This window comes from Geotrypetes seraphini, chromosome 8 (assembly GCF_902459505.1).
Source record: "Geotrypetes seraphini chromosome 8, aGeoSer1.1, whole genome shotgun sequence".
NCBI classification, from domain to species: Eukaryota; Metazoa; Chordata; class Amphibia; order Gymnophiona; family Dermophiidae; genus Geotrypetes; species Geotrypetes seraphini.
The window spans coordinates 399,996-421,196 of record NC_047091.1 but is presented as its reverse complement, the minus strand read 5'-3'; the positions used below and the strand labels follow the sequence as shown (position 1 = coordinate 421,196).

The 21,201-nt window shown below is 41.0% G+C and overlaps 2 protein-coding genes across 7 annotated transcripts in view; one reads left to right on the top strand and one right to left on the bottom strand.

Moving 5' to 3' along the window:
- Positions 1-21,201, top strand: part of PC (pyruvate carboxylase) — a 318,688-nt gene that overhangs the window by 165,465 nt on the left and 132,022 nt on the right. The window lies entirely within an intron of this gene.
- The window catches only part of LRFN4 (leucine rich repeat and fibronectin type III domain containing 4), a 42,279-nt gene continuing 27,881 nt past the window's right edge, over positions 6,804-21,201 (bottom strand). For both annotated transcript variants that reach the window (XM_033954340.1, XM_033954341.1), the window contains exon 3: positions 6,804-8,522. In XM_033954340.1, coding sequence (XP_033810231.1) covers positions 7,703-8,522 — 820 coding nt within the window. In that variant the 3' untranslated portion in view covers positions 6,804-7,702. The remainder of the gene's footprint in view (positions 8,523-21,201) is intronic.

The following is a 21,201-nucleotide window of genomic DNA, read 5'->3' as shown; positions in this document are numbered from 1 at the left end:
AGACCATGGGAGAGGAGAGAGATTCCAGGTTATGGGAAGGAAAGAAGAAAGATGCCAGACCATATAAGGGGGGAAGGGTGAAGACAGATGTCTGACTATGGGCTTGTGGCCCACCTAACAAAAAAGCGTTCAACTGCCTATGTTACCACCAACAAGAAAGTCCACATAAAGATCAACAATGAAGAAATAGAAGTGGTTTACAGCTTCGTTTTCCTTGGGTCCCTCATTGATCACAATGGCGGTTCGACAGCAGAGATTAAGCATCGATTAGCACTGGTGAGCATGGACCAAATATGGAAGTGCAAAGATGTCTCAGTCACCATCAAACAAAGATTGATCCCTGCCATTGGTTTTTCAACCATGCCATATGGCTGTGAAACATGGACACTCATGAAAGCAGATAGAAGAACACTCAATTCCTTTGAGCTGTGGTGCTGGGGAAGACTTCTATGCATCCCATGGAAAGCTAGGGCCACCAACAAAGATGTTCATGATCATATAAAAGTCGCAAGAAACACTACCTTCACAACTGTGAAAGTAGAGAGCAAACAATGAAGGTGACTAATTGGTGTTCAATTTCCTTTATTAAATAAAGGAAATTATTAATAAATGAATAAATAAAGGAATTTTTTAATAAAGGAAATTGAACACTGATTAGTCACCTTCATTGTTTGTTCTCATGGTCATATAAACCCAGAGTTGTCCCTGGAAGGCATGATTACCAGACAAAAACTCACCTATTTTGGACATGTGATGAGGGTGAATTCACTAGAAAAGGAGGTGCTACTCGGAATGGTCAGTGGTAAAAGGAAGCAGGGGAGACCAAAGTCTCGTTGGCTGGATACCATCAAGAATGACATGGGAATGAACATCAAACAATTGAAAGAAGCCATGGAAAACAAGGAAGCATGGTGAGGACTGGCCTATAGAGCAGTGGTTTCAAACTCAAACCCTTTGCAGGGCCACATTTTGGATTTGTAGGTACTTGGAGGGCCACAGAAAAAATAGTTAATGTCTTATTAAAGAAATGAGGGGCCCTGGATCCAAGATGGCCACTGCATGTTTGCTGCGGTGAGGAAGCCGTCGATTTTCAATCTTACCTGCACTAAATATGCCGAAGAAACAGGGCAGGAATGCTGGTGGTGCCTCTTGGCGACTGACTGCCCCTTCAGTAGCAATCGACGATCTTCTTCGGCGTCTGCAACAGGAGCAGGAAGCATCGGGGGCTATCCCGCTTGGGACACCGCCGGGAAGTAGTGCAGTGGTGAAAACCTCAGGGCTCGATGTTACCATAAGCCCCAACGTGAGGACGCCACCCCATCAGCCATTGCCGCAGGCAGCCAGCTCTCCATGGGACCAGAAAGCACCCAAAGTGGTAGCCCATTCGTCTCCGGAGGCCAGTGTGTTGGAGGGCTTGCCATTTGAGACATCTCAGAGTGGCGTGCTCACTCTGGTAGGACCTGCGACCGGGACAACTAAGGCTGGGGAAGTACAAGACTTCATGGAGGTAAACCAAATCTCAGAACAGTCTCTCACAGCACAAGTACACTCTTTTACTGCAATCAAACCTCCAGAAGTCACTCTTGAAGCGTTATGGGACTTGGTAGTGAATTTGGGAAACTCCTTAAATCCTCAAATTAAAAATTTGGATAAAGAGCTTAAAGAACAGAAAGGAGATATAAAATTGATTAAACAAGATATATCTCAGCTAAAAGTAGAGATACAAAATACAGGTAAAGAGCTAACGGTAGTAAAGAATAATCAAGACTCACTGGTTAAAGATAATATAATTTTGGGGAGGAAATTGGAAGCTCTGGAGAACAATTTGAGGATTATAAATTTCCCTAAGATCTTATCAATTTCTCCTCGAGAAATGGTGTAGTGGTACTTTATGGAAATACTGGAAATTCCTGAAAGCTCTCTACCTCCTCTTACAAGGGTATATTATCTTCCTGTTAAATCCCAAGTCAAAGAAAAAGAAAAAGTTGAGGAATCTCAGGAAAGACCATTGGACATTTCCGCAATACTGGAACAATCGGATAGAGAATTGGCTGTTCCAGCCACTCTCTTGTTGTCTGTGGCTTTGGCTCCAGACAAGGATTGGATATTAAAACTTTTCTTTAAAAATAAATCCAAGGGCTTCCTGGGACATCATATTCAGATATTTCCTGATGTCTCTAGAGAGACTCAAAAAAGAAGAAAAGAATTCTTAATTTTGAAACCTGGAGTGACTCAAATAGGGGGTATTTTCTTTCTGAGATATCCATGCAAATGTGTAGTCAGATACTGTTCTTTGAAGTATATCTTTACAGATCCATCCCACTTGATAAGTTTCCCCTCAATGAAGCGTCTTGAGAAAGGAATAGCGGTGCCTAATGAAGTTTAGCTCTCTGTACTGCAGTAGACATACGCTTTTCCTTAAAAAATTTTTTGATTAATTTTGCTCTAATCTTTAAATTTTGGTTCCAGTTATTGAGGACTAGTGTGTGATCAAATGAGTCTATTTTATGTATTTTTATATTTCTAAGTTTGATGTGTTTTTCAATTTTGGAAATTAAGTTAATTTGGTTTCTGATCGCACTTTTCTGTACAAGATTTTTATGCTTGGTAAATATTATAAAATTGTATAAATAAAATAAAAAAAAGAAATGACAACTTTGCATGAGGACTCGTTATATTAACTATAATGAGTTTTACCTCATGCAAAGTTGTCATATAGTTGTAATATAGTTTATAAATCTTATAACTATAAGTCATATACACTTCTCCCTCCAAATCCGCGGTTTCAGTAGCTGCGGATTTCGTTATTCGTGATTTTTTTATTTTTTAAAATAAGAAGTTAATTCCGGACTTTCCCTGCCTCCCTTCTGGCATTCCAGACCTTACCTGGTAATCTAGCGGGCTTAAGGGGCAGGAGCAATCTTCCTACTCTCCTGCCCCGTGCAGATCACTCATAGAAAATGGCTGCCATGAGTTCCCTTCGTAGTCTCGAGAGACTACGGGAACTCATGGCAGCCATTTGCTATGAGTGATCTGCATGGGGCAAGAGCGTAGGAAGATCGCTCCTGCCCTGAAAGCCCGCTAGACCACCAGTTAAGGTCTGGGATGCCGGGAGGGAGGCGGAAAGGTCCGGAATGAGGCGAGGGTAGGTCAGAGCCAGCCGAAAACTTGTTCGCAATTTTTCATACTTCGTGGTCCGGCTCTGTACCCAACCCCTGCAAATATCGAGGGAGAAGAGATAATTGCAGCTATACACAGCTGAAAGCAGTGTAACATGTAGAAAGTGAAAACTATCAAAGTATCAACTGCAAGAGACAAGATTTTAGACCAACTATTTTGAGGCCCTCGGTATTATAAAGAATGATTCTTTAAGGAAAACTTGTGCCTTAAGTGTCTGGTGGTCGCTAGTGCTGCCCGATTCAGGAAAAAAAATTTTGATTTAATTTGATTCAGTCTATTGAATTGGTTTTTCGATTCGATTTTCCTGCCCAATTGGATGTTTGGGTTTTTTGGGTTGTTTTTTTTTTTTTCCCCAAACATCCTGGTGGGTTTATTTTATAGCCTCTTCACCCCCTTTGCCTTCTCCTAACCACACTGGCACTGTGGTGTAAACAAAATAAACAAACATAAAAGACTTTCCTTGTCTCTGTTAAATCCTAGCTCACGTTTGCGGTCTAACACCAGCTCTGGCAGGATACACTTTTCAAATCTGACATATTATAATCACAAAACAGAAAATAAAATTAGTTTTTCTACCTGTTGTTGTCTGGTCATTATTCAAATCTTGTTGGTACCAGGCTCTGGTTGTCTTCTGATAACTTGCTTGCCAGGGTCTCCTTCTTTCTTCTTTCTCCGTGCTAACCATCCATCTGCCATCTCTGTCCTCCCCTTCCGTTTTTCTTCCCTTCCCAGAAGGTCTGGCATCTTTCCTTTTTTTCGTCTCCATCCACAGATCCACCTTTTCTCAACTATCCTTTCATCCAGCATCTCTCCCTCCTTCCCCACCACACCAGGGTCCACCATCTCTCCCTTTCTTTTCCCAACTACCCTCCTATCCAGTATCTCTATCACCCCCCCCCCACACCATCCCTTGTGTCCAACTTCTCTCCCTTTCTGTTCCTTCCCTCCCTAAATCCCATTGTCCATCATTTCTCTCCCTCTCCTCTATTTTCAGACCCATTATTTCTTCCCCCCCAAAGTTCGGCATATGCACGTCACTTTGAACCCCCCCTTCCCTCCCTCCGTGTACTTCTACACCAGGGCCCCCCTCTCCTGAAGGTCTGTCCCCCCTGAAGGCCTGCACCCCACCCCTAAAGGCTTGCCTGTCCCCCTGAAGGCATGTGCCACCATCCCTGAAGGCCTGCTTCCTCCTTGAAGGCTTTCCCCCCTTAAAGGCCTGCATCCCACCCCTGAAGGCCTGCCGTTCCCCCCCTTGAAAGCCTGTCATCCCCCCGAAGGCCATCTTCCTCCCCCTTGAAGGTCTGTCCTCCCCTGAAAGCCTGTCCCCCCCCTTTGAAAGCCTGTGTCCCCCCCTTGAAGGCCTGCCTACCTGTCCCCCCCCCTTGAAGGTCTATCTAAATTAGATGTGACATTTTCCAGTTATGGTGATATTACTATTGCAATTCCAATATATTCATCATTCTCTCAATCTATGCAATTAATTTCTACCACAGTCACAACTGTAGAATTATGGATGACCAAATTTAAGTTAAAACTCAATAAAGTCATCTATGCTACTCCTTGCAAGAAGAAAGAAATAGAGATGAGTATAAATTTGAATGGAATTTTATACTCGATTAATCCTACTATAAGAATTCTAAGGGTTATTTGAGATCAAAATCTCACAATGAATTCACATACAGATGCTTTAGAAAGGAAAAGTTTCTATATGTTGTTGAAATTACAGACTATTAGACCATATTTTGACGATTCTTCTTCTAGATTATTGGTACAGTCATTAATTTTAAGTATTTTGGATTACTGTAATATAATTTACTTAATGGGTTATCAGAAAAACCTTCATGGACTCAGGCAGTCCAATTAATTTTCAATCTGAAAAAAATCAGATCATGTCACACCTTATTACCAAAGACTACATTGGTTACCAGTCAAGGCCAGAGTCAGATTTAAGTTTGGTCATATATGTTATAAAGCCTTACGTGATTTAGCACCTGATTATCTTGTGAATAATTTTTTATTCATTAATTCACAACACCCTAAGACGTAATTGTAATTTGTTTGCTTTTCCATAGGTAAAGGGTCATTTATACAAGAGCTATTTTCAATGACTCCTATCTTTTTAGGCAGCTTTTTGTGATAAAGAGTTTGTAAATCTGTTAGCTCAGTCTCTTACCAGCAGTTCAGGAAATTATTGAAAACCTACTTATTTAAGAAACTTTTGTAATTTCTAGCTCATTTGTTTTTATTGTCACTTTCAATTTTCTTTTGTAAACTGCATAGAACTCCAAAGGTTACTGTGGTATATAAATTTTTAGGTTATGTTTTATTCAGGGTCCCATTTTTCTCTCCCTTCCTTCCATTTAGCATAACTCCTTCTCTCTTCCCCCATCCTTCCATCCAGCATCTTCCTGTTCTCCTTACTCTTCCATCAAGCTGTTCCCACCCCCCTTTACCCTTCCTGTTTTACTTTGCCTTCTGTTTCTTCCTGCTGCTGCTTCCAATGTGGGATCACTCTGTTGAGGCGTGTGCTGTTGGCTGTGCTGGTCCTCTGCCATCAATTCTTGTTCTGGGGCAGAGGACGAGCACAGCATACCTCAGCAGAGCGACCCCATGCATATTCCTTCTTGCTGTCGCTGGAAAAAAAACAAACAAAACAATTAAAAGAAAAAAGCTGCCCATATGCCCGACAGAGCCCTCAGAAAGAGGACATGTCTGGGGAAACCCAGACATCTAGTTTTCCCATTCCATATGCAGGGGAAAGGAAAACTTAGTAAATCAGGCCCTTAAGGCACATGTGCAGACCACTGGTTAAAATACATAGCCAATCACTTTCCTACCTCCTACTTTGTCATCACCTATTCTCATACTTTCTCTCAGCCCCAACCCTGTTGCTTAGTATCATGTTTGCTCTCTCCCTTCTCCTACACTCTATTGCCCCCCAGTCTCATGCTCTTTTCCTCCCACCCTGTTGTCCCCTAGTCTCCTTTAAAATTGGCTTCCTCTAGCCAGACTTCACCACCCAAGAACCAGTTATCTACCTCTTACAACACAACAAACTACTCAGATCCCAAGCCACTTCCCCACCCCTGCAAACCGGTCAGTCTCCCAGTCTTCCCCCTGCAGGCCAGTCAACCTTTCCAACTCCTATAAACCATTCACCCCCCTTCAAACTAGCAAATAAGTCCCCCAGCTCCCAAGCCTCTCTTTTCTTAGTGTAAGCCACTCAACCACTTCCCCCAACCTTTGCCTCTACGAGCTAGAAGCTAGTCTGCATGCCAGCCTCTACCTCTCACCTTGAATGTCTGTGACCACTGCTGGAGCATGAACTTCCTCTTCCATTTTGTAACCACTGTTGATGTCACTGGTGGAGAAAAGAGCTTCTAACTCCCTAAAATGTGTACCAATCTTGTAGAAAGAAGCTTCTGCCTCAGCAAGTTGCAGCAACAACAAAAAATAAAGCAAACACATACACAAAAAAATTCTTTAATTTTTAAAAGGCCTCAGAAATCCAGGTGCCAGAAAAAAATTTCTAGTTGCCATGGTAATCTGGCCTAGAATTTGTCAAAACCTAGTATAAAGGCTGAAATACAATATGTGATCTTGTCATGTGCCACTTGCTGGCAAACACATACATTACTTTCAGAATCATACCCAGGGCTTTCCCAGGATCTTCTGCACTTTTTTTTACTTGTAAGAAAGATAAGAAAGTACCTATAATAAAAAGCAAATTAAATAAAATAATTTGACCTATCTGTTAATAGTTTTTCAGCATTTTATTTTCATTCAAAAAAACCCATTAATGATAGTTTTTGGCAAATGATAGAAAAGAATAAACCTATGTTATTTTTAATTCAATTTTGTTTAAAGAAACAATTTTTTTTTTGATTTGAGATGAATAAGAGGTTATAAGTAAAGATGATTGTGTCAGTTGTTAAGTATACTGGGAAAAGTGTGAATTGTTTGTAAGATTTTCACCTGTGATGATGAGAAAGGAAAAAAAAACAATGTGTGTCTCATATTTGTCTGTTATTTGGAAACATAATTGACTGGTAGTCTCCCCTCCCTTTTTCCACTCCAACCCCGACTCCTCACCCATCCCTCTCCAGCAAGTACTGCAAAGTGAGGGAGGATGAGAAGTGACATGGCTGGTGCCTGCTTAGTACGTGAGTGTTGAATGCCTATCTTGGGATGGGTGAACAAAAGAAGGCTTCTTTGCTGTATAATCCCCCCTCCCCCTTCCTTCCTTCCATTCAACCTGCCTCTAGAAATGGAATCCAGCACCTCTTCTTGGTTTGCACATCATTTTCTTGGCAGATCATGCATAACCCTAGGGGAAAACATGTGGGCTTGTGCAAAGGGCTATAAAAAGTAAACCAAGCACAGTACTGTTGAAGGAAGGAAAGTGTATGTTCAACTGAAACTCAAGATCAAGGCAACTTGTGCCCACTCCACAGTGTTTCCTTCTTCCTTTTCATTGTAGAGTTCCAAGGTCATGGCACCTTTACCCTTGGTTTCCTTTTCTTTACACCACACTTTCCTCAAGCTCATCTGTGCTGGAGAATATGACTTTTCTCCCTTTTAAATCATTTTCGGCACTGTGTGTCAACATTCCATGCACTGATTGACTACGTTTAGTCCATATCACACTCAGTCTCTTGGCATAGCCATAGCATGTAGTGGTGGTGATCTTCCCCATATCTAAGGAACAGCTCCGTTTTGTCTTAAAAATCCCGGAGCTCTGGTCTGGAACAGACCCACCTGAGTCCCATTCGGAGTCCCTAATTATTTTAGTCTTATAATCTAAGTGTGAAAAATTTCCTACAGTGCCTTTTACATCTTGACAGTGACGTGCTTTAGCTCTCTGGTATTGATTTTTAGAGATGTGAATATTTCCACTGTGGACCGTGACCTGGAGCTCTTTTTCAGTAGCTGCTGACTCCTGAGCCTTTGCAGCAACTGCCATAACCCTTTGCTGTGGTAGCATCCCATTCGGAACCAGTTGGCTGCTGTTGGTCTGGGAGTAAACATTGGTTACTCGGGTGATGCCCGAGTGTGAGCTGCTGCAGGATTTGTACTTAACCATTATCACCACTGTGAATACCAGCAGTGTGACCACAATGATGCCCCCAATGATGACCGTCAGGGTACCTCCCAGGAAATGTGCATGAAGGGCATGACAGTCATGGTAATCTTCCTTGGTTGAAAACTGGACACAGCCCAAGGACTTTGTTGCAGCCAGAGAAGTAGCTACATCATCAAAGATGGCCAGGATGCAGAGGTCATAGTTCACTCCAGACACCAAGTGTTTCAAGAGAAAATGTTTGCTGGTAGATGGAAGAATTCTAAGATGAAAAGAGAGGGAAAATAACTCAGTATATCAACATGCATTCAACTAGTATCTTTGGGGAAGGGGAGAATTGCAAGTTTATAAAAGGGAGGTTATTCAATGATGCAGCATACCCTTTCATTAGTCTTGTTTCACAAATTTCATTGTACCCCTGTGTCAACAGATGCTTACCCCAAGTGTCAAGTCTAACCAGTCATGCAGCACTTATGTGTCTTTCCTACCAAGCTTATACATATTTTACAAAAGGCTCTGCTTTCAGCAAGCCTTTTGTAAAATAACCAGGAAATTGTGCATGTGCCAATCTTAAATCCAAATTCTACTTAGATGTACTATGCATAATCAGCCTTCATATTACTTTATTTGTTGCAAAAATGAAGAGACAGTAAAAGTATGATCCAGCAGCACATATTTAAGTATGTAAAAAGTACCAGTACTGGGATTGTCAAAATAAATGTTAAGTCCTAGTAAGAAAACAGATGACCACAGAGCTGAGTATATCTGTCAAGCTATATTTTTCTATATCAAACCAAATTTCATACTAGTATGGTTAAAAAACAGAATCAGGTCTCCGTGGATGGGGGAAGGCTTTACATCCTGTGGCTTTACATCTTAATACAGCATTTAATTTAGTTGACTATTCTCATTGAACAACTTCATGGAAAATAAATCCTTTATCATCAAATATAGGAGAACTCATTCCAAAAAGATTGACATGCTGAGAAGGGTTCCACAAGAATCTTTCTGTTTAATAATTTTTGGCACCACCAAAACCTTATAATAGGTCTATATTTTAATTTATTTATTTTATATATTTTTAAAATTTGCATTTATAATGTACATATTTCATACAAATAAAATACAAGGAAATCATAGTCAACATCAATGAGAAGGAGCAAACTGAAATATTACTTGAAATTAAGTTTTATCAGATTAAACCCCACCCCATCATCATTTATTCTAAATTTATCTATGTCTATACACATTACCGCTCAACAGATGCTTCTTTATCAAGTGGGAAAGAACAAAGAAAATATATCTTATGGAATTCAGTGTCATCACACATTTACAGGGGAACTGGAGGGAAACAAACTCCTCCCAAAACAGTTACCTGTCTTTCAAGTTCAGAAATTATTTTTGACATAGCTGTGTGGCCCTAGCTACATCTGAAAAGATCTGGACAGGATGACCACAAAACTGAGCATCTTTTTTCCGAAAATAAAACTTCAATGTATTCATTTTTTGTCAATTCATTTTTAAAAAACATATATACCTCCCTGAAAAATCATTGAGTGGTTTGTAGATTAGTAAAATTACAATATTTATAACAATAAAGTAAACTTTCAAAAAGTCATCTAGTAAAAAATGTCTATAACTTTTCCAGTAAGAAACCCACAGTCTGATCCTCAACAGTTATACCCCCTTTTCCTACTTTCTAGGTACATCATTCTACCAGCCAAAGGCAGGCTGAGCCCCTCTCCTCCACTCACTCTAATTGGAAAGAGGACTCTGATTGGGACTGCTCTTAGGACATAAATGAGGATTTACATTACTTCTCAGAAGAGGAGTCCTATGGCATCCCATTTGATCTGTCAGCACCTCAAGAGAGAAGGAAGTCTCCACCAGAGTCTCTCTCCTTCACTGGTTTTGTCAGGCAAATGGCTAAAGCTATCCCATTTAAGTTGGCGATGAAGGAGGAGCTTAGAGAAGTGGTACCAGTACTATTATACCCTGTCCTTAAGGATACACTGACAAGACCTCTCTCTCGTTGCAGGTTGCACCTAAGAAGGTGGATACTCAGTACCATATCCAAAAGGCTCCCAAATTTGAGAGGGCCTCAGCTTCCCGAGGCAGAGAAATCAGGACCTTAGATTAGTTTGGGAGAAAGGCTTCGATGCTTATTGCCCGCATTCAGTTCTACCAGCTGTACATGAGCATGTACTTAAGGTCTTTGACTCTCGCAGTATGTTATCTTTGACTGATTCTTTCACATTAGAGCAAGTTAAAGAGCTTCACCAGCTGGACAAAAAAGCAGCTGCAGTGTATAAAGTACATGGCCAGGAGCACCTATGACACTTTTGATATAGCATTCAGACACTCCTCTATGGCTGGGGGAATGCGCAGACTCTCATGGCTGCTTGTCTCTGACCTGAAACCAGCAGTTCAGGAGAGACTTACGGATGCCTCTTGCTGTGGAGAGAACTTGTTTAGAGACAAAGTTGATGAGGTGGCTGATCTTATTAAGAAGCATATAAACATCATCCAGAACCTGTCATGGCAATCTGCAGCTGCTTCATCCTCTACAAGAAGGGGATTTTCTGATGGGCAGCAGCAGCATCTCTACTACTACTCAAAGACATAGGTACTCACCTGCTTCTCACCATGCCCAGCAGTCCCAATTGGTCACATCCCCATCAGCAGAAGTCCCAGCCAGCTCCTCAATCAAAGCAGGGTTTGAGCTTTTGACTGGCTCCAGCAAAGCATAGCTGCCATAAAAGTAATTTTCACGGATGATCTACTGGTTTGGGTAAGATTTAATTTTTACCATCAAAGGTGACCTCTTATAATCTCTAACCAGTGGGTTCTTCAAAAAAGAACCCAATGTTCAACTACACAGTGGGGGGGTTGGTACTGGGGGAAAGCAACCTTGAAAAGGACTTGGGGGTGTTGGTGGATACAACAATGAAACGGACGGCGCAATGCGCAGCGGCCTCTAAGAAAGCAAACAGAATGTTGGGTATTATCAAGAAGGGTATTACATCCAAAATGAAGGAAGTTATCCTGCTGCTGTATCAGGCGATGGTGCGCCCGCATCTGGAGTACTGTGTCCAATATTGGTCACCGTACCATAAGAAGGACATGGCGATACTTGAGAGGGTCCAGAGAAGAGCCACACGAATGATAAAGGGTATGGAAAATCTTTCATATGCTGAGAGGTTAGAGAAACTTGGGCTCTTCTCCCTGGAGAAGCAGAGACTCAGAGGAGACATAATAGAGACTTACAAGATTATGAAAGGCATAGAGAGGGTGGAGAGGGACAGGTTCTTCAGCATATTGGGAACTACAAGAACAAGAGGACATCTGGAGAAATTGAAAGGGGACAGGTTTAGAACCAATGCTAGGAAATTCTTCTTCATACAGAGGGTGGTGGATACCTGGACTGCGCTTCCGGAGGGTGTAATAGGTCAAACTACATTATGGGTTTCAAAAAGGGACTAGATAAATTCCTGAAGGATAAGGGGATTGAAGGTTACAGATAAAGGAGAAAGAAAGGGTATAAATAAAAAAAGAAAAGTGGTTTGAAGGATATAAAGGATTAGGGAAGAACAGGTTCTAGACAAAAGATCACTTTTCAGGTCATGGACCTGATGGGCCGCCGAGGGAGCGGTCCGCTGGGCGCGATGGACATCTGGTCTGACCCAGCGGAGGCAAATTCTGATATTCTTATGTACCCACTGAGAGCAGGTACTCCTTTATGAAATATTTGCCCTTCTGATGGTCAGTGTGGTCAGACCCATTCCACCCAGGGAAATAGGGAAGGGATTTTACTCCAGGTACTTCAATATGTCCAAGAAAACTGGGAGATTCCTTTCCATCCTAGACATAAGGGCCCTGAACAGATTCCTGGTCAAATAAAAGTTCCGGATGCTTCCCTGGATACCCTTCTTCCCAAGATAACATAAAATTATATTTCTATCCTGCAATACCTTGCCATTCAATATAGGTAACAATAAAAGAAACTGTTCATATACTGTGAATTACAAGAATACCTCACACAATTAATAAATCAACAATCATAAGTGAATATTTAAATTCTATACATTAAAAATTTCTTAAACAAGTTTTAAGCAGTTTTCTAAACTGGAGATAAGATGTAGAATTTAATTTAAAAAAAAGCATTAATTTCTGATTCCCAGCTTGCTTCCTGGTAAGAAAGCAATCTACCAATCTACCCTGAGACTTCTTAAATATGTATCCCCTGGCTGGGGGAAAGACAAAGAATGCCAGATTTCATGGAGTGACAAGAATTGTTAAATACAAAGTAATCCAGTAAATAACCAGACAGCAAACCATGAAGTGCCTTACAACAAAAACAACCTAACTTAAACATAATACATGTCTCCACAGATAACTAATACAATTTGATCTTTTAAAATTGAAAATCAGATGAACCACTGTATTTTGTAATATGTGAAGCTTTCAAAAGACAACATAACTATACTACAATAATCTATAACCGATAAGACTAAAGACTGCAACAACAATTGAAACACTGTAGTGTCAAAATATGATTTGATAGAACGCAATTTCCAAAGAACAGAGAAGCTCATGCGTACAATTTCATCTACTTGTGCTTTCATGGTTAAGTTCCAATCTAACTGAACTCCTAAGATTTTATAGTGAATTCTGTGGGATAAGTTACACCTTTTACATCAACATTAAGATTTTCTTCAGCTAACCTACGAGGAGTTGCAAAGAAATTTTTAGTTTTTGTATATTGAGTTTCAATTTGAATTCCTTCATCCATTCTTCCACCTTTGCCAAAATTAAGGAAATTTGGTGGCAGTAAAGAGTTTAAAGATAAAATGATGGTTATATTGTCTGCGTAACTATAAAATTTGACACCTAAATCAGATAACCTGGTACCCAAAGATGACATGTAGATGTTAAAGAGCAATGCAGAGAGGGATGAGCCCTGGTGAACCCCACAGGGATTAGTCCATGTATAAGAAAGGGCACCCTTTGAGAGCACCTGATAAGTTCCACAACATAAAAATTCCTGAAACCATTGATGGGACATGCCCAGAAATCCCTATAGAATCTAAGCAATCTATCATCAACTTATGTTCTACAAGATCAAAGGCACTATTTAAGGTCAAATTACAAGATTAGTGCCCCTGGTCCTTTACTAAAAAACATATACAGAAAATCTAATAAAAATCTAATCCACAACTTATTAATCGCACTATACCAAAAAAGTTCAAGGTGATTTACATTCAAAGAGGCTGTAAAATCTACGGGAAAATATAAAAACAATCAATAATTAAAATATCGGCAAAACATGAATATTACAACAAATCATATAAAAAAGTTTTAAAATTTTTATGAAACCATAAGTAATTGATATCTGTCCTAATGTAAACAGGTAGATTATTTTAAATTGTAATGGCAGCATAAGCAAAAGAGTTGAGCTGTCGTTTATACCGTACTCCTCTAATCTGTGGAAAATGTAGTAATAAAGTACCACATAATCTGGTGGAAGAATAATGCAAATGAAAAAAAACAAAATCAGATTATCTGAAGTCAGTCTGTAATATACAATGAACTATGCAAGCTAATTTAAACTTAATTTGCCTCTTAACTCATAACCAGTGAAGATTTATATATGCTAATGCAACACTTTCATATCTTTTTAGACCAAAAATTAATCTAACCACAGTATTCTGGAGTAACTGCAATTTTTTGATCAGTTTTGATGTTAAGTTCAAATGTAAAGAATTCCCATAATCAAGTTGACGTGATGCTAACATCTGAACTATCAGTGCAAAATGATGTTCAAAAAAGCACAACTTCACAAGCCTAAGTTTCCTCATAATATAGAAAATCTTCCTCCATAAATTAGAAATTTGATCTTCAAATGTAAGAGAAGAATCTAAAATAATACCCAAAACTTTAGACGTTTTTATCTAGTTGCAGGGTAGTACCTGATTTTAGAGTAAGAAATGGTGCTAATATTGTCTCTGTACTAAACAGAGGGTGAAAGCCCAATTGAGAATAATGTAGTAAATCAAAACTACAAATAATCCAACAACTAAGTATAAACTATACCTTCTAATAGTTTAACAACAAAAAAAGGAATAGATGCTATAGGTTTGTAATTTGTTGTTAGACTATGTTTATGCTCTCTGGGCTTGAAGGATGCCTATTCTCACATTTTGATACTTCCCAGTCACAGAAAGTATCTCAGATTTTGACTAGAGAAACACCAGTACCGCATTCTACCTTTTGCTAAAGTTCAAGTACACTAGATCTAGTGCCCCTCCCATATCCAAATGTTTGGTCACCCAGTCAAAGAAATCAATCAGGTTAATCTGACAACATCTACCTCTCGTAAAACTATGCTTCCTTGGGTCCTGCAGCCCATTCGATTCTAGAAATCTCACTATCCTTTGCTTAAGAAGCATTTCCAATAGTTTACTCACTACCGAGATCAGACTAACCGGCCTATAATTCCTAACCTCTTTCCGCTCTTAGAAACATAGAAACATGATGACAGATAATCCAGTCTGCCCATCCGCAGTAACCATTATCTCTTCCTCTCTCTAAGAGATCCCAAGTGACTAGCCCAGGCTTTCTTGAAATCAGACACAGTCTCTGACTCTACCACCTCTTCTGGGAGACTGTTCCATGCACTACCACCCTTTCTGTAAAAAAGTATTTCCTTAGATTACTCCTGAGCCTATCGCCTCTTAACTTCATCCTATGCCCTCTCATTCCATGAAAGAGACTCGACTCATGCACATTTACCTCACATAGGTATTTAAGTGTGCCTATCATATCTTCCCTCTCCTGACTTTCCTCCAAAGTATACAAATTGAGATCTTTAAGTCTGTCCCCATACGCCTTAAGACGAAGACCATGCACCATTTTAGTAGCCTTCCTCTGGACTGACTCCATCCTTTTTATATCTTTTTGAAGGTGTGGCCTCCAAAATTGTACATAATATTCTAAGAGGACTCACCAGAGTCTTATACAGGGGCATCAATACCTCTTTTTTCCTACTGGCCATACTTCTCCCTATGCACCCTAGCATCCTTCTAGCTTTCGCCATCAACTTTTCAACTTGTTTGACCTCCTTAAGATCATCACATACAATCACACCCAAGTCCCGCTCTTCTGCTGTGCACCTAAGTTCTTCACCCCCTAAACTGTATTGTTCCCTTAAGTTTTTGCAGCCCAAATGCATGACCTTGCATTTCTTAGCATTAAATTTTAGCTGCCAAATTTTAGACCATTCGTCAAGCTTCCCCAGGTCTTTCTTCATGTTATTCACACCATCCTAGGTATCTACTCTATTGCAGATTTTGATATCATCTGCAAAGAGGCAAATCTTACCCAACAGCCCCGCAGCAATATCGTTTATAAAAATGTTAAAAAGTTTAGGCCCAAGAGCAGAAACTTGAGGCACACCACTGGTAACATCCCTTTCCTCAGAGCAATCTCCATTGGTCACTACCCTCTGTTGCCTTCTACTCAACCAGTTCTTGACGCAGCCCATCACTTTGGAACCCATCTTGAGGGCACATCTTAGATTCCTCTCTCTCCTTCAACGATCACCTCAACTCCCTAGTAAAAAAATGCTTCTTTAGCCTCCATATGTTGAGGAAAGTAAGATCCTGCTTTCATCATTCTCATTTCGCCATCCTCGTTCAATCCACCATCCTTTCTAGACTGGACTACTGCAACTCCATCTATATAAGCCTAACAAAGAAAAACCTCCATAGACTTCAGCTAATTCAAAACGCCGCGGCCAAGCTTATTTTCGCAAAAGGCAAGTTCGACCACGTTTCCCCACTCCTCTCCAAGCTTCACTGGCTCCCAGTTTACTCCAGAGTCCTCTATAAATGTGCCTGCATAGCCTTCAAGATTCTACATGGCGTCCTTCCTCCTGTTATCCCACTCTTCTGGAACTCCTCAAACCCGCTCTCGACTAGATCCTCCCAAAAACTGAAACTATCTTTCCCTTCTATAAAAGGTATATCCCGCGCAGGAAAACTTGGAACATCCCTCCCCTTTAGAACCACAGAACTCTGGAACAACCTTTCATCCCCGCTCAGAAATTCTAGCTCCTTCCAATCCTTCCGCAAACACTTGAAAACTTGGCTCTTTTCAAAAACCTAATCACCTCCCGTGCTCTAGTATCCTGTCCCCCTCTATCTCCTCAGTCCCTCTCCTATATCCTTTCCTTGTAGTTCCTTTCCTCTCAACCTCTGTAAACCGTGCCGAGCTCTGCGCACGCGGAGATGGTGCGGTATACAAACCTAAGGTTTAGTTTAGTTTAGTTTATTTATTATCAAATATATTTTATTTAGCTCGACCAGAACCAGGAACAAGAACACATCAAAACATGTGGTACCAGCTCAGTATATCAACAAAGACCAGGCAATCCCCCCTCCCCCCCAGCCCACCAAACCCTGCCCCAAACCACCCCCACCCTCAGTCTTCCTTCAGCCATCAGTCATTGAACTCGGCAAGAAATAAATTACAACCTATCAACAGTTCAAGTGACTACGAGCCGCCGGTGTCATAGTGTTCCAAAAAGGCTCCCAAGTGCACTGAAAAGTGCACCTGAGCAAGGAGAAAAAATCCTGCACCTCTCTGCGTTCCCACATCAGAAGTATTATCAGATGACAACGCCAGAGAGAATAATCAGGAACATCCGCCTCCAAAATGCATTTCAGAGCAATCAATACAGTCCACCGAAGAAAAGCTGCAGTCCCTCGTCGTCTGGGGTAAAAATGAAGGGGGGCTTCCAATAAGAGCAAAGGGGAATGTTGTATGGTAACATGCCAGATACGTTCTACAAAAAGAAAAATTGCCTCCCAAAAGGTTTGAATGGCAGGACATGTCCAAAACATATGTCCCAAACCAGCCTCAGGGGTGGCACAATGAAAACAAGCAGCAGAGGCTTGGAACCCAGAAAGGTGAGCCCTCTTATGGGAGATATACAATCACAGGACCAATTTGTAATGTTGTTTCCAAAACGTAATATATTTATGTAAAGCAGGCAATTTTTTAACAGCAGTTAAAATCACATCATCAGGCAAAGCTATATTAAGATCACGAGCCCAGGAGTCTCGCAATCGGATGTGGTCAAGCAGGGGGAACTCATCCTTCAGGTGTCTATGATGAAATTTAAGAGGAACAGGGAGTTGAGATCCAATGGTAAATGCCGTTGACAATAACCCCTGACGAGAAGCCATTAAATGGCAAGAGGGTAAGGAAGCAAGGTTGTGATGAAGCTGCATGTAAGCAAATCCATCAGTACGAGGTAGAGCAAATTTCTCACACAACTGATCAAAAGATTTGATCCTCCCATCGTCCTCCGCTAATTGAAACAGATAGTGAAACAGACTGCTTCCCACATCACAAAACTGTCTCCATTCACCCCAGGAAGAAAATTCCTATTGAAACGTAAAGGCAAAAGGGGGGTGAGATAGTAGGACTAACAGAATGAAATTTACAGACCCATTGCCAGGCCTTCTGCAAGGAACGGTGTAAAACCGTACAGGGAAGGAGCCCTGGCTGAGAGGAAGGAACAGAATGAAGGGAGGCACTAAAGTGAGTCTTGGCAAAACAGGAAAGTTCCAAGGAGGTGTTAGTAAAAGTAGCAGTACCCCTAAAAAGATCATTAATGTGATGCATACCGCATTAGTTTATTTATTAGACATCTGTGTTTACTCCCTTTATCCAGTTCTCTGGTCACCCAGTTGGCTGGGGAGGGTTCTTTGAGTGCTTTTTGCTTTTTCACACTGAGTGTTATTACCTGATTGTGGTGTAACACTATTGATTTGATTTATGCACACGTGAGGCTACCAGTGATGGTGTGCAGGCAAAGGTATTGTGTGCAGGCACTTTTGTCCTTTTGTGTGAAGCGCTGGAGTTCTTCTCCCTTCGCTGATCCTCACACTGAGGTTGCCTCTATCACTTATATCATTTATATTATTGTTGATTTAATATTGTTATTTAATTCAGGTGTGTCCTTTTTGCTCTCAGCACTCTCAGAACCCTTAGACTAGTGTTTTGCCTTTTTCATCTTTATATTGGGCAGCTGGGTAGTTCAGATGGTTGGTTGTGGCACCCGTTAGTTTGGATCTCAAGTTATTGATTTTGTTGTTAAAAAATTCAGCCAGAGCATCTGCAGATGGTAGGGAATCTAAGGTTGAACAGGAAAAGGCCTGAATATTATAAAGATTATTAACTAATTTAAAGAGATTTTGACTATTAGTGTTCGGTGAGCCAATTTTTTGGGCATAAAAGTTAGTGTGTTTCTTTATTATTAGTTTTTTGTATTCTTTTAATTTTAGTCTCCAATTCGATCTCCCTTCACTGTCCCCTGATTTCAACCATTGTCTTTCGAGTTTCCGTAATTCTCGTTTCACATTTCTTAACTCGGCGTCGTACCAGCCTTCCAGATTCTTATTTCTCGTTTTCCTTAATTTAGTGGGGGCCATTTTGTTTAATATCTGCGTACTCATGTTAGTCCAAGAGTCCACCGAAAAAGAGTCTTGAGTTATGTCATAGTGTGACCAGAATTCCACTGGGTTCACCAGACCTCTGCTAGCTACTGTTCTCTTATTTCTTTTTGCCTCCTTGGATTTGGTTGGGGAGCATCTTAATTGTCAGCTAAATTGGAAATTACATAAACATAGAGAGTCAGTCCAAGTGGCTTGCTTACAGTAAATCTTGGGATTGACTAGTTCTTTGGAGGAAAAAGTAACTAAATCTGATGGCCTTTTTGATGGGTCTTTTCAGGGGCCGTCACAAAGAAGTCTAATGACGAAATAAAGGATAGTAAATCTTTAGAGTCACCCTGCTCTACCTTCTCTAGGTGAATATTCAGATCACCTGTCAGTAGGTTATAGGGGCCTGATACTGAATTTGTAAGGAGGAATTAGTAGAAAATGTCCTTGGATGCGGACCATTTCTTAGGAGGAATGTAAAATAGGGTAATTACTAGAGTGTCTTCTAACTGATCTGTCCAGAGTTTACAGGAAAGAATTTCAAGGTCCGCTGAGAAATTTGAAGCTACGATTGTAGACTCGAAGGACTCTCTTAAGGTAATAGCTAATCCTCCCCCTTTTCCCCTGTTTCTAGGTTGAGATATAATTTTGAACCCAAGAGGCAGACAGTCGCGTATAATAATATCATTATCTGAGACCAACCATGTTTCAGTTAGGAGAACAAAATCAGGATTGGTCTCCTCCAGCCAGTCTTTGATCAGCTGCTGCTTGTTCCTAATAGAGTGTATATTTAAATAGAAACCGTGAAGATTTTGATGATAAGGAATGTTAGTGGTTACTGAGTAGGTAAGCTTCCTCAGCATCCGCTGATTTTTACCATAAGGTCTGCTAGGTTTTCATGAAGGGGGTACAACCAGGATTTGGAAGGGACCCCCTTCAGAGCAATCACATAGAAAATGATTTTCAGCCCTAAGAGGTTCTAAATTAGTAGAACAGGACCTTATAAGGACTGGAATAGGAAGAGTATATAAAGCATCAATTGCCCTGCTTTTGTAACAGATCCAATAAAACATAAGGAACCAAATCAGATAATTACTTAAGAGCACCATCATATAATGAGTGATCAACAGAGACTGAAAAGCTTTATCCGAAGTAAAACTAGTAGATAAAACCATGCAGAGAGTAAGGTAGAATTTATCCGGAGTAGTCTTGCAAATACTTTATCCGGAGTAGTCATGCAATTAGTATTAGCCGGAGTAGTCATGCAAATACTTATCAGTTTTTCCACTCCGTGGAGGTCTTCCAAGACAGGAGAAGAGACCGCGCAAGCAGGCACTGGTTGCTGTGGAGACAGTGTGGTGATGTAGGGTAGTATTTCCCATAGGCTTTTTCAATGTTCCCCGCTGGTTGGGGGGGGGGGGCAAAGCAGCACTCACATGCTCAGGAGCGGGGGGCTTTTGGCTGAGCTGTTGGGCCTGCTGGCTGCTGGTATTGGTGCAGGTGAAGATCCCACTGCAGACTGGTCGCTGGTATCGGTGCGTGTGAAGATCCTGCTGCCGGCTTTTTCAATGTTCTCCGCTGGTTTGGGAGGGGGGGGCGGAGCAGCGCTCACACGCTCAGGAGCAGGGCTCTGGGCTGAGCCATTGGGTCTTCTGGCCGCTGGTATCGGTGCGGGTGAAGATCCAGCTGCAGGCTGGTTGCTGGTATCGGCAATGTTTGCAGTGCCGGATGACCCCCTTTTAGACAGACTCAGCAGGTCTCTTGGCCATTCTTGTTACTTGAACTTAATTTACAAGATAGAAAGTTAGTATTATTGGTAGTTGTGGCCCAAAGCATTGGGACAAAACATTTTATAGACACTTGTTATCTCTGTGTCTTCCTTGTCAACACTGTAATCTGATGATGGTGGGTGATGTAAACCTCGTGATGGATGGTTGGTTGGACAGGTCTAATGGATCTCCTCTAGCAACAGGGGAGCCTGTTAATGATTTAAGAGTTTTTACATCTTCCTTAAACCTAATAGATAGCTGGTGATCACTTCATCCCCACGATTGGGGCTACACACATCTCTCTAGGACCCATTGCACATACTCTCGGCTACATTATATTTTTGTTCATCTCAATGTTTCTCTTTTATTTCTTCGGTGATGGTGGGCCCTGGGGAGATCTCAGATCATTGCATGGTGTGGGTAGATGTGGACCCTCCGGCCTATTATCAAGGCAAGAGAGGATGGAGATTTCCTTCTTATCTTTTTCATGACCTTCATTTCTTGAGTTATCTTCAAACTAAGTGGGATGATTATGCTCAACACAATTCTCAGCATATTATGCAGCCAAAGCTTTTCTGGACTGCAGCTGCGGGGTGATTGATCACCTATGTCAGTGCCAGGAATAAATGCCTGGCAGCAGGCATTTTAACTGTGGAACATCAAC